Here is a 12,309-nt window from a genome sequence, read left to right as displayed (position 1 = left end):
TGCCCCTACCTTGTGCTCTCCAGTGAGTGAGTGCCTGGAGTGATGTTCTTTAAATGTAAACTAAATCACCTCCTTCCCCTCTCTCAGAACCCTGCAGTGTTTCCTCACCATGTTTACAATAAATTCCAGAGTCCCACTCACCCTCCGGCGCCATCTCCAAGTGCCCTCCCTTTGATGCAGTGCGCCAGACTGCTGCGTCTGCCAGCTGTCACCCTGACTACTGCCTCACCTGGGCCACTGTTCTATACCAGTCACCGCCAACAGTCAGGACCAGCTCGGGGCAGCCTACACGTGTCAGAGTAGCACTGCGCTCGTGGAGCTTTCATTGGCTGGTTTTTCAGGAGTAGATCCCCAGGCCTTTCTTCTGAGGGGCCTCCGGGTGAGCTGAGTCTGCCCGCCTGTCATGTAGCAGCACATTAACCGTTTGTACCACCCAGGGACTCCTAGCCGGGCCACACTCACCGCTCATTCGCTCCCTCCTCTCAGGCTCTGCCCCAGCTAGAAAAGCCTCCACCCCAACTCTCTTGCTTGACTCTGCTTCATTTCTTCATAGCACCTAATGTGACCGGAAAGTGCAGCATGGATCAAAGTGGTCACTCAGTGAGTCTCCCGATCTGAAAGGAAGCCACATGAGTGACGCTGCTGTGTCCCCAGCCGCTGGGCAGTGACTTGTTCAGGTTGGCACTCGGTGAGCCAGTGAATGAACACTGGCCTTTAAAACATACCCCTTTTGGTTAACAGATTAGGTTAGGAGCTATTGAGTTGGTTTTCAGCTCACGGCGACCCCACTTGGCAGAGCAGAACTGGCCCAGGGGGTTTGCTGGCTGTGATCTTTAGAGATCAGATGGCCAGGCCTTTCCCCCCTGAGGGGGTTTGAATCACCTACCTTTCTGTCAGCAGCCAAGCACTTAACTTGCTCCACCAGGGCTCCATTTTGTTAACATGTAAATACTCAAACATGAAAGACATCCATGCCAAAAGCATTGAACTGAAGCAGACTGACTTGTCTTTGTCCCTCACAGTTGCCCCAAAATCGGCTGCAGCCACACAGATGTGCGAATGTCGGATCTGGTCCAGGATGAAGCACTCAGAAGGGCGATTGAAGGCCACAAGAAACGAAGCCGCCACTCGGAGTAGGAGGACGCCACCGTGGGGAGTCTGCAGCCCACCTCCCACCTCAGCAGTCGGCTGAGCCCACCTCTCCCAGCAGTTAGGATTGGCTGCGTGACGTGCTCTGTTTGGGGTGCAACTCAAGGATTTGAAGTATAACTGAAAACGTTTTTCTAAGGTCCACAACAAAGCCTCAGGTGTATCACAGTGTTTGTTTCTAAGTGTTCCGTAATTTGAAATAAAACCTTGACTGTCTGCACCGTGTCTGCCTTACTGGTCTGGGCATGGAGATTGTTCCGATGATGCAGGATTGGACCTGCTGGGCTTTTCTGTTTCTAATCCTTGAGATTGTTTTTATTATATCTTTAACTGAACAGCGTCTTTCAAATGATACTTGAAACAGAAGCATATAGAGCCCCCCACACACACCAATTATAAGCATTTTGTATCAGTGTAGTAAAGAATAGCACTCTGGTTCTAAAGGAAAACCAGCTTCCTTACCTATATTGACATTGCTTATTGACCGTCCTGAACGTGCAGATGATCTTGTTTCTCATTCTCAAGGGCAGGGAATGCTCCAGCAACAGGCGTCTCAGTGCAGACGGTTGATGCCCATCGTGGGCACTTAACTGTAGCCTTCCAAGAGCCTGAAGTGCCCTGTGAGGCAGCCACATCCTGCCTCGCTCAGTGACTCTCTGTGTTCTCCCATCGGTCTGGACCTCGATGTCTTTAGCCACCAAAGAAGGGCACCAAACAACACGCTCTCTAAGGTTCTTTCTGCCCTGAAAGTCTGTGTACTTAGGTCAGCAGGGCTTCCAATTGAATGTATTTGATTATAGTCTGGGTAAAGTTAATCTATTAATAGTCACCAGCAGCTTCTTATCCACGAGAGTATTTCATTAACTGAATGGAGCGTAGCCTGACTACACTGGGAAACTAGGAATGGCTGGTAAGAAGTAGTATTTATGGAGCATTTACTGTATAGCAGGTGCTAGTCCACATATTCACATATGGATCAGCATCTACAATCTTCACAGCCCTATGAAGGAAGCACAGCTTAACACTTAACACATATGGAAAGCAAAGCTCAGGGAAGTCAGGTGACCCTTCAGAAGTCATAGAGCTCGTAAGTTAAGTAGCTGAGCTGGAATTAGAAGTTGAGTAGTCTGGTCCCAGAGTCAGGGTTCTTAATTCCATGTTATCACCTACCCTACTGATTTATTTAAACTATTGATACTTTTAATAAAATATATTTAGAGACACATTTTGTAAAGAAAAAAGCATACATATATACAGACAGATATATGTATGCAAAATCAAAATGACTAGATTCAGCATCTAGTAAACAGTGAAGCCTGTGGAATAATAGCATGTACACCCACTCCTCACTTACAGACATGGTTAGGCTCCAAAGACCAGGTCATTATGCAGAATTGGCACTAGGCAAAAATGGAGGATGACCACATCAGGTCACAAAATGCAGGATGACCACACCACTCCATAACTGCCAGACCACTGAGATCCATGGTCAGCCAAGTTAACACGTGACCTTGACCGTCGCAGGCAGTGTTGGGCTTGTCAGTTACGCCTGTTCGTTTCTGCCAGATATATGTCATTAATGCACAAATAATTGGCTGATAGATTTTTTACTTTTGTTGTAAATGTGAAATGTCAGATAACACGGTGGTCGTTGAGTAAGGAGTAGGTGTATTTAAGTAAAAGCACAGCATCAAACAACAGGATTAACTTTGCAAGCATTGCCATGTACTTCAGAAGATATTAGGACATTCTACATAAGTCAGTCTACAAAGTAAATGATTTTGGATTTCCTAGGATGCTTTAATATGAATCATACTTTCCTAAAGAAAAGATTATGTTTAAGCCAAAACAAACATTCTTTTCATGGAATGTGGTTCTTTTGTGAAAGACTTCATTTCCTAAACAGATAAGGGTGAGCATGAAATGCTTACCCAAGGTTTGATTTGCATTTCTCCCAGCTCTTTCTACAGAGAATTCCAGAATATTTCTGCAGATACTGGTTAGAAAAATGCAAAACGCCATTCCACTGTGAAAAGGGTATAGTTCACAGTAGCCTATGAAGTTCATTCCTTCTTTAGCCTTCACAAAATATGTCTCATAAATTTGTCTACCCAACTGAAGAATTTGAAGTTTCATACATAGTTTTATTTTCATCTTTCCATGTTAACCATTGGGCGGCCACTATCAGTCTGGCTTATTGTACAGTGAAACCTGTGAGCGCTGGAACTCTCACAGAGATGGGACTTCCTTGTCTTTCCAGGTGTGGCAAGTTTTCCACTTTGACAGGGTGCAGACTTACCACTTGTTACGGTGGGAAAGTGTTTGACTTTCCTTTCTTGGACAGGTTTCCACCATACACAGGTTCTGGCTTTTGTGGGTTTTACTGTATTAAACTTCAGTAGCATGCATTTCTAAACAGGGGAAACTTTTCTTCATGTGAAATTGTATTTATCTTAACCAAGAAACCCAATATTATAAGACTACTAAAAGAGAAAGAGTTCTACTTGAAGGGTAGGTCGGTGTTCCACGTGCCCACCCCCACATAGAGCTCCCCACTTCCCGTGGCAGCCCCAAAGTCCTGTCCAAGATTATCCCAAGGTCCCATGAGTGACATTTGAAAACCTCACTAGACATTAGTTATTGTGTGCTGTCGAGTTGATTCCAACTCATTGGGAGCCTATATGATAGAATAGAACTGCCCATTGGATTTCCTAGGCTATAATCCTGGCATGTTGTCAAGTCTTTTCTCCTGTGGAGCCAGTGGGTGGGTTCAAACCACCAACCTGTCGGTTAGCAGCCAAGCACTTAGCCATTGCTCTGCCAGGGCACCAATTTAATTTTACCTATTTCTATTTCTTGTGTTTTCTTTTCTTCTTGTTTTTTTTTTTTTTTTTTTTTTTTTTTGCTGCTCTTCTTCTGATTTTGGGGGCTTTTGGGTTGAGGTGTTTTTTTTAACTTTGTATTATAATTTGGAGGAGCTCTGGTGGTGCAGTGCCTAAGGCATTTGACTGCTAACCAGGCTTGTGGTTCAAACCCACCAGCCACTCCTCAGAAGGATGATTGGACAATCTACTTCCATAGAGGTACCACCTTGGAAATCCAAGGAGGGGCCGGTATGAGTCGGATCGACTCGACAGCAATGAGGTTGATTTTGGTTTGGATTATCATTGAGTGAAGGTTTACAGGACAAATTGGTTTTCCATTCAACAATTCATACACATTTTGTTTTGTGACATTGATTACAATTCCTACAGTGTAACAGCACACTTCCCGCTTCCTCCCTATGTTTCGTGCTTCAATGAATCCTTCTTTCTTATCCTTCCCTGCCTTCTGAGCTTAAGCCCTGGCCAGATCCTGCCCTTTTGATCTCATATAGTTGATTGTTAAAGGAATGTGTACCTCCCTGGTGTTACTGCTCCCTTCTAGGTCTGTCTACTCTTTGGCTGAAAGTTGAGCCATGGGTGAATTCAATTCCAGGCTTGAAGGCTGTCTTTGGCTCTTAGAGCCAAAGTCTCAGAGATTCCGTTAGTCTCTATCAGACCGGTAAGCCTGGTCTTTTTTATGATTTTCTAATTTGTTCTGTATTTTTCTCCCCTTCTGTCCAGGACCTCCTCTTGTGATCCCTTTGAGAGTGATCAGTCGTGGTCGCTGGGCACCGTCTAGCTCTGGCCTCAGGGTTGTGGAGGCTGGGCCTGTTTCTATTTCTTTACCTCTAAATTGTATATTAATTTTAGATGCAGTGATAACTAAGGGTAGTCAATAATTCTAATGAGCTGCTTTTATTTTAAAGAAACAGAACAGAGTGAAAACCTTGGCCGGTTCCTCTCTCAGCTCATCATGCCATTGAGAAGAGTGCCAGTTAAGGCCTGAAGAATTGATGCGGTGATCATCCATCCAGTGGATGGCAGAATGGGGATGCCCTCAGTGAGGTGACTGACACAATAGCTACACCAATGGAGTCAAACGTACCAGTGAGCATGAAGGTGACCCGGGACCAGGCATTTCCTGCTGCTGTGCATGGGGTTGCCCAGAGTTGGAGGCCATTCAATAGCAACTAATAATAACACCATAGCAGGGTCACAGACAATGATGATCAAAGAAAGAAACATTTCATGGGGATTTTTTTTTTAATGAACAAATAGAGAATTGGTGAGGAAGAAAAGCTACAGTTATGAAAAGAATAGCCTAAGGATTGTCTTTAGTCGTAAGAGAACACTAATAACCCTAAGTGCCAGGTGTTAATAAAGGAAGTCAGCCTGCTACTGGGTGTTACGGAGTCACAGGAGACTGCTGCCATCAGACTCTAAATGTGGCCCTGAGTTGCATTCTCAGCTAGTTCTGCTCATCACAGTTCACAAACAACAGGGAGTCTGACTAGTCCGGAGAACTGGACAGGAGCGAAAACAAGCCTAAGCATGCTATGCTGTGAAGAATTGGGATACATAGGAGATGAAGTGTATTAATGCTGCAGGCCAATAACAAGAAATGCCCTGACATTTTGCACCTTAGTACAAGAGCTTTTACTTGGGGTCCATGGACCTCTAAGGGACTGTGGATAAAATTCAGGAGCTCCAAGAATTTGGTAAGGGGGAAAAATTACATCTTTGCTTTTACTAACCTGGAACTCTGAAACTTCTCTTGAACATACAGTAGCTAAAGTAAATGGAAGAAATGATGAAGTAAGAGCTGAACAAATGATTTCAAAGGGCAGCTCAAGAAGACAAAGTATTATAATGAGATGTGCAGAGACCTGGTGTTAGAAGACCAAAAGAGAATAATACAATTGGGATTTCTCAAGCTGAAAGAACTAAAGAAAAAATTCAGTAGTTGCAATATTAAGGATTATGTAGGCAAAATATATGTAGCTCAGTGGTAGAGCACATGCTTTGCATGTATGAGGCTGCGGGTTCAATGTCCGACACCTCCAGGGAGGCTTTCCCTTTGGGCTCTCATGGCGTAGTGTCTAAGGCACTTCACTGCTAAGCAGGAGGCTGGTGGTGGTAACCCAAGGAGGGGTCACTATGAGTTGGATCCAACCTGATGGCAGTGAGTTTGGTTTTGGTTTTTTGGGACACAGTTAATTAGAAACAGTTCAATCTGTTTGAGCAGGGATTAGCAAATTACAGTCCTTAGGGGCAGTCTACTTCCGTAGTGATACTGCCTTGGAAACCCAAGGAGGGGTCGCTATGAGTCGGGTCTGACTTGATGACACATAACAACAACAACAACAGGCCAAATCTAGCCCCTCATCTGTTTTTGTATGGTTTATGAGCTAAGAATGGTTCTTACATTTTTAAATGGGTGAAACTAAATAAAAAAGAATAATCTGTGAGATATCATATGAAAATTATATGAAATTCAAATTTCAGTGCCTATAAACCAAACCAAGAAACCAAACTCATTGCCATCAAGTCAGATCTGACTCATAGCCACCCCTCCTTGGGTTTCCAAGGTGGTATCACTATGGAAGTAGATTGACTGATCTTCCTTCCGAGGAGTGGCTGGTGGGTTTGAACTGCCAGTCTTCTGATTAGCAGTGCCTTAGGCACTATGCCACCAGAGCTCCTAACTTTGTCCCAGAACACTTAAAAATAAAGCAGGGAATGCAAAAAAGAAAAAGAAAGCCACCACACAAAATGTAAAATTCTCAGTGCCCACTAGCCCATGAAAAAGTACAAGACACACAAAGAAGCAGGAAGATGCTATCCCTAATGAGGGGGAAAATCCTAACAATAGAAACAGACCCAAAAATTACACATATGATAAAATTAGTAGGTAAGGGTGTTAAAACAGCTATTGTAAATATGCTGTACACATTGTGGATTAAATTGTTTCCCCTAAAAAATATATGTTGTAAATCCTACGGTTGTCTTTGTTAACAAGGCAGAGTTAGTGCAGGGTGTATCTTGAGTCTCTCTTTTGACATAAAAAGGAGATTAAGCAGGCAGAGCAGAGATGTGGATGAGAGATGCCGAGCCACTTCAAGATTGCTGACCAGCAGAAGCTGAAGAGAAAGGACCCTCCCCTCGAGCCAACACGGAGAGAAAGACTTCCCCTAGAGTCAGCGCCCTGAATTTGGACTTCTGGACCCTAAACTTTGAGAAAATAAATTTCTATTTCTTAAAGCCATCCAAATACAGTATTTAAATAAGAATTGAACTCACTCTGTGGCTTAACTCTCACCCAAACAATAGACAAGCCGCCAAGTGGTACAATTACAGCAGGTAGATGCACTCCTTTGAACAATCAACCACACGTGGTTAGAAGAGCAGCATTTGCGCAGGGAGAAAGCTCAGAAGGCAGTAATGCATAGGAAAAAAAGGAAACAAGGAAGAGTGCTGTTAACACTGTGGGAATTGCAGTTAATGTCACAAAACAAAATATGTATGAACTGTTGAATGGGAGACAAATTTGCTCTATAAACTAAAAACTTGTGAGCTTTTAAAAAAAAATGAACTGCAAAATGAAACAAGATTTGGAAAATTCTGTTGCGCACACTAAAAACACCTAGAATGTCACCAAGAATGTGGCTACACAGTCTTTTGTTAAACAGATTAAGCCTGTGACTGACGGGTCTAACCAACTACTGTAGCAGAAAATCCATAGTTCAGACTGAAGGGGACAAAGAAAGAATGAAAAGAAAGAACAGTCTGCCTCTTGAAATTCTGCAGGCAAAAAACAGACCACAGGAGCTACATCTGTTGTCCTCCTAGAAAAAGAAAAGACTATTCTTGGAGCAGCTCAGAGATCAGCAGAACTGTTGGAAAGAGCACAGGAAGCAGCCCCTTCTCAGTTTCAGAGGGTGGGGCCACAGCCTCGTAGGTTTCAAAGAGTTGGCTCTTTATCAACTCAGTTCAGGAGTGTGGGCTGCCATTAAGGTGTGCCATCATGACGAGGCTGCTGCCCACAGCTGAGAAGGCAGGGCTGCCATGCCCCAGGGGCAGAAGAACAGGGCCTCTGGGGCCAAGGAGGTGGAATTGGACTCAGATGACTAGGAGAATGGGACCCTTGAAGCAAAGGGAGCAGAGTTACCATCCCAATATGCCTGGTAGCAGGACAGAAGCCCAGGGCCGAGGGCCTCCACCCAGAATGCAGAGGGTGTGGCCAACACCCAGAATCTGGAGAGCAGGGCCACTGCCCAAAGGTGGTCCCGAAGAACAATGGATGACTTTCAAGCCTTGAGAGCTAATGTGAATTGTTCTGCTGGGCTTTGGATTGCATGGTGCCCATTATCCCTTCTTTCTCATCAGTTTCCCCCATTTGTAATGGAAATGTGCGTACCTTGTACCTGTCCACCATTGTATTTTGCAAGCAGAGAACTACTAGATTTCACAGGTTCACAGATGATGAATGGGAGGGAAGTGCCTAATTTTTCACCCATTGATTTAGATGATTCAGAAGATGAGATTTTGGAGTTGGAATGAGTTTAAGACTTTTGGGATAGAGTGAATGTGTTTTTCATGTGGCAATGACATGAATTTGGGGGGCCAAAGGGTGGAATGTTATGGTTTGAATTGTGTCCCCCAAAAATATGTACTATAATTTCTAACCTCTATAACTATAGTTTCCTTGGAAGGAAGGTTGGGCGATCTACTTCCGTAGTGATACCGCCTCAGAAACCTGAGGAAGGGTGGCTATGAGTTGGGGCCTACTCCACAGCACATAACAATAACAACAACATGACTACAGTTATAATCCCATTTGGGCACGGGTTGTCTTGGTTACATTAATGAGGCACGGATTAGTGTAGGGTGTATCTTGAGTCTATCGCTTTTGAGATATAAAAGAGATTAAACAAGCAAGCAGAGCAGAGATGAGGGATGAAGGATGCCAAGCCACGTAAGGACTGCCCAGGAGCAGAAATGGAAGCAACTGGGATGTTCCTCTAGAGCCTTCCCTAGAGTCTGCACCCTGGACTGGGGCTTCTGGCTTCCTGAACTGGGAGAAAATAAATGTGTTTGTTAAAACCATCCACGTGTGGTATTTCTGTGACAGCAGATAACTGAAACACAACGTGTTCTGGAAGGTAGGGGCGAGCGTTAGGAGGTTACAGAAAGACGTCAAAGGTACGAATATGACCCAAATCAAATTTCTAGAGATAAAAAAATACAGCATCTGCAATGAAAACTATACCAGAAGAGATGAATAGTGGATTAGACATTGTAGGAGAAAACATGAGTGAACTTGAAGAGTATAATAGAGAGTATCCAGTATCAATAGAGAGTATCCAGATTGAAACACAGGAGAAAAAAGTCACAGAAAAAAAGACAGGAATAAACAGCATCATTGAGCTGTAGGGCAACACTGGGTGGCATAATATGCTGGTATTTGAAGGGAAAGGGAGAGAAGAGGGTGGAAAAACTAAAGAAATACGACATACCAAAAGAAAAAAAAAAAAACAAACTCACTGCCACCAAGTCAGATCCAACTCATAGCGACCCCTCCTTGGGTTTCTGAGGCAGCATCACTACGGAAGAAGAGTGCCCAATCCAGTTATTAAACCTGCTACTAAATCTTATTTACTATGTTAATATGGAAGCACATTTACTGCTGTCATAACACAAGTGGATGACTTTAAATAACAAATTTATTTTCTGACGGTTCTGGAGGGTGTTGGCCGTGCCGATTCCGCTATGAGCCTTTCTCCTGGTTTCTGGGTCTGCTAGTGCCCCTTGGGGTTCCTTTGGGTATGATGAGCCTCACATGTTGTCTGCCTTCTGCCGTACATGTGTGTCTCTGTGTCCATGCTGATCTTTTTGTAATGCAGAAATCATTCTATTTAGGACCTAGCCTATTTATAAAATATATATATATATGTATATATATATGTTCTTATTTATTTATTTAATTTTGTTGTGATTTGGGTGAAAGTTTACAGAACAAATTCATCTTCTGTACAGCAGTTCACACACACTTTGTCTCATAATATTGACTGCAATCTTCCACAATGCAACAAGCTCTCCTCCCGCTGCCTCCTAATAGCCATTTCTTCCCTGTGTCCTTCCCTCCCATGCACTCCTGCCCCCCAAGCTGTCTCCCTGTGCATGCACAGCACTTCTATTCTCCCATGATTGTTCTCTCAAGGGGTGTATCTACCTAATGTAAATGTTCAGCTCATATGCCTGTCTTTTGTTTCTCTGGGACCCACAGGAGTGGGTTCAATTCCAGACTTGAAGGGCAGCTAGGGGCCATAGTCTCAGGGGTTCCACCAGGCTCTGTCAGACCAGCAAACCTGGTCCCTTTTTTTTTTCTTTAATGATTTTGAGTTTTGTTCCACATTGTTCTCCTACTCTAGCCAGGATCTCCTACATAGTTCCCCTCTGAATGGTTGACAGTGATAGCCAGGCACCATCTAGTTTTTCTGGTCTCATGGTCTCATAGGCTGAGGATCGCAAACAAACTAATTGTTTCCATGTGTCTTTGGTTTTCTTCATTCTTCTTTGCTGTGGATGAGGAGAGACCCATCGTTGCATCTAGATGGCTACTTGCAAGTTTTTAAGATCGCAGTTGCTACTCACCAAAGTAGGATGTGGAGCAATGTTTTTGTGTAGTATGTTATGCCAATTGAGTTTGATGTCCCCTGCAACCATGGTCCCGAGCCCACCAGTTCAACTACTTGCTCCCTGTGGGTAGCTGGCTGTGTCCAAGAAGTGACTACAACCTTGTCCCTTGTTAGCTCTATTATATACCTGGAAATTCTTACAGAACATACAAATACACTTGTGGAAACACTGTCTGCCAACCCTATCCACAGGACCTAGCCTTTTGGGGCATGATGTAATTAACATGACAAAGAAAGCAGGATCTAGACAGAATCATACCATTAGGTGTAAATGTTAGGATTTCAACACATATTGGAGGGAAGGCGGTACACAATTCAGTCCGTAACAACTACTAAATCACAAATTGTATTTTCAAAACAATTTCAATATAATTTCTTTCTAACCTTATGCTTTTTAAAAGCCTTGTTCTGAAAGGGACCCCAGTGTTTCACTGGACTGCCCTAGGGTGCAGGTCACTGGTACTTTTATTCCACTCTCATGGACTAGCTCTCAGGCTGGTCTTTGTTTACACCTGGGCTTTGCCTGTGGTTCTGAGCTTTCAGGGATAGGGGTTGCTGTGATTCATATACCCCCAACACCTAATACAAAGCCTGGCACCTTGAAGTTGCTCATTCGATGTGCAAGAAAATCAGTGTTCTTTATGTCCCTGGGGAATTAAACAAGAAGAAATACACATGAAGGAATATGGATGATGTTTTGCCTAGATCAGTGGTAATTAACATCTGTCAGAGTTCCAGGGACACATCTCACATATGTTTTCATGGACCTTCCCAACAGCCCTGTGTGCAGGTGAAGAAACTGGTGCCCACGGAGACAAAATCTTGTCCAAAGTCACAGAACTAGTGAGTGATGGGGCCAGGCCTGGCGCCATGCCACCCAAAAAGCATGTCTCCCTGGGCCAGGGCTTCACAGAGGAAAGAACTAATTGGCTGGGAGGCAGATAATGCCCTGAGCATGTGAAGTCCTTGGGGGAAGTTGGCCTTAGCTGTTCCGATGGTCTCAGAGGGAGTCCCCGCATTCTAACACACAAACCCACACTGGTTGAATTCACTTTCATGATGAGTCCCAGGGCAGTGGGAACGGCTAACACACCCGGCTGGTAACTGAAAGCTTGGTGGGTCAAGTCTACCCACAGGCGCCGCAGATGAAAGGCCTGATGACCTGTTCTGAAACATCAGTCATTGGAAACCCTGTGGAGCACGGTTCTCCTCTGACCCACATGGGGTTGCCATGAGTCAGAGTCAACTTGGTGGCAACTAAGAAGAAGAAATAATATACATGAAATTGTGGGTTTGATGTGTTAACTGTATTTTAAAACTCATTAAAATAAATACATAACTATGAAAAGAAACAAGTGTTCTAGAATCACCTGAAGTCATCCTGAGTGGCCCTTAGGGAAGAGCTTGTCCAGGGCAGGCTGGGGCCCCTTGCCTCACTCACCAGGGTTCTCCTAAACCCCTCTTCCACTCACTGCCCAGCACTGAAATAAAGAAGTCACTTGCAAGTACGGTGACACCAGCATGAAACTTGGCCTATTACTCATTGAGGCATGCCTACCGCCCACTGTGGGTAGGGTTGCAGAATTGACTGTCAGAGT

At 44.1% G+C, this 12,309-nt stretch overlaps 1 protein-coding gene across 1 annotated transcript in view; it reads left to right on the top strand.

The window, feature by feature from the left end:
* Positions 1–1,137, top strand: part of NSMCE2 (NSE2 (MMS21) homolog, SMC5-SMC6 complex SUMO ligase) — a 330,848-nt gene extending 329,711 nt beyond the window's left edge. The window contains exon 6 of the mRNA XM_007943401.1: positions 1,023–1,137. Coding sequence (XP_007941592.1) covers positions 1,023–1,137 — 115 coding nt within the window. The remainder of the gene's footprint in view (positions 1–1,022) is intronic.
* The last annotated feature ends 11,172 nt before the right edge of the window (positions 1,138–12,309 follow it).

The sequence above is a fragment of the Orycteropus afer genome, unplaced genomic scaffold (assembly GCF_000298275.1).
Source record: "Orycteropus afer afer isolate SDZICR_OR568_19922 unplaced genomic scaffold, OryAfe1.0 scaffold00106, whole genome shotgun sequence".
NCBI lineage: Eukaryota > Metazoa > Chordata > Mammalia > Tubulidentata > Orycteropodidae > Orycteropus > Orycteropus afer.
The sequence above is the reverse complement of the archived record's forward strand: the minus strand, read 5'-3'. Positions and strand labels throughout refer to the sequence as shown.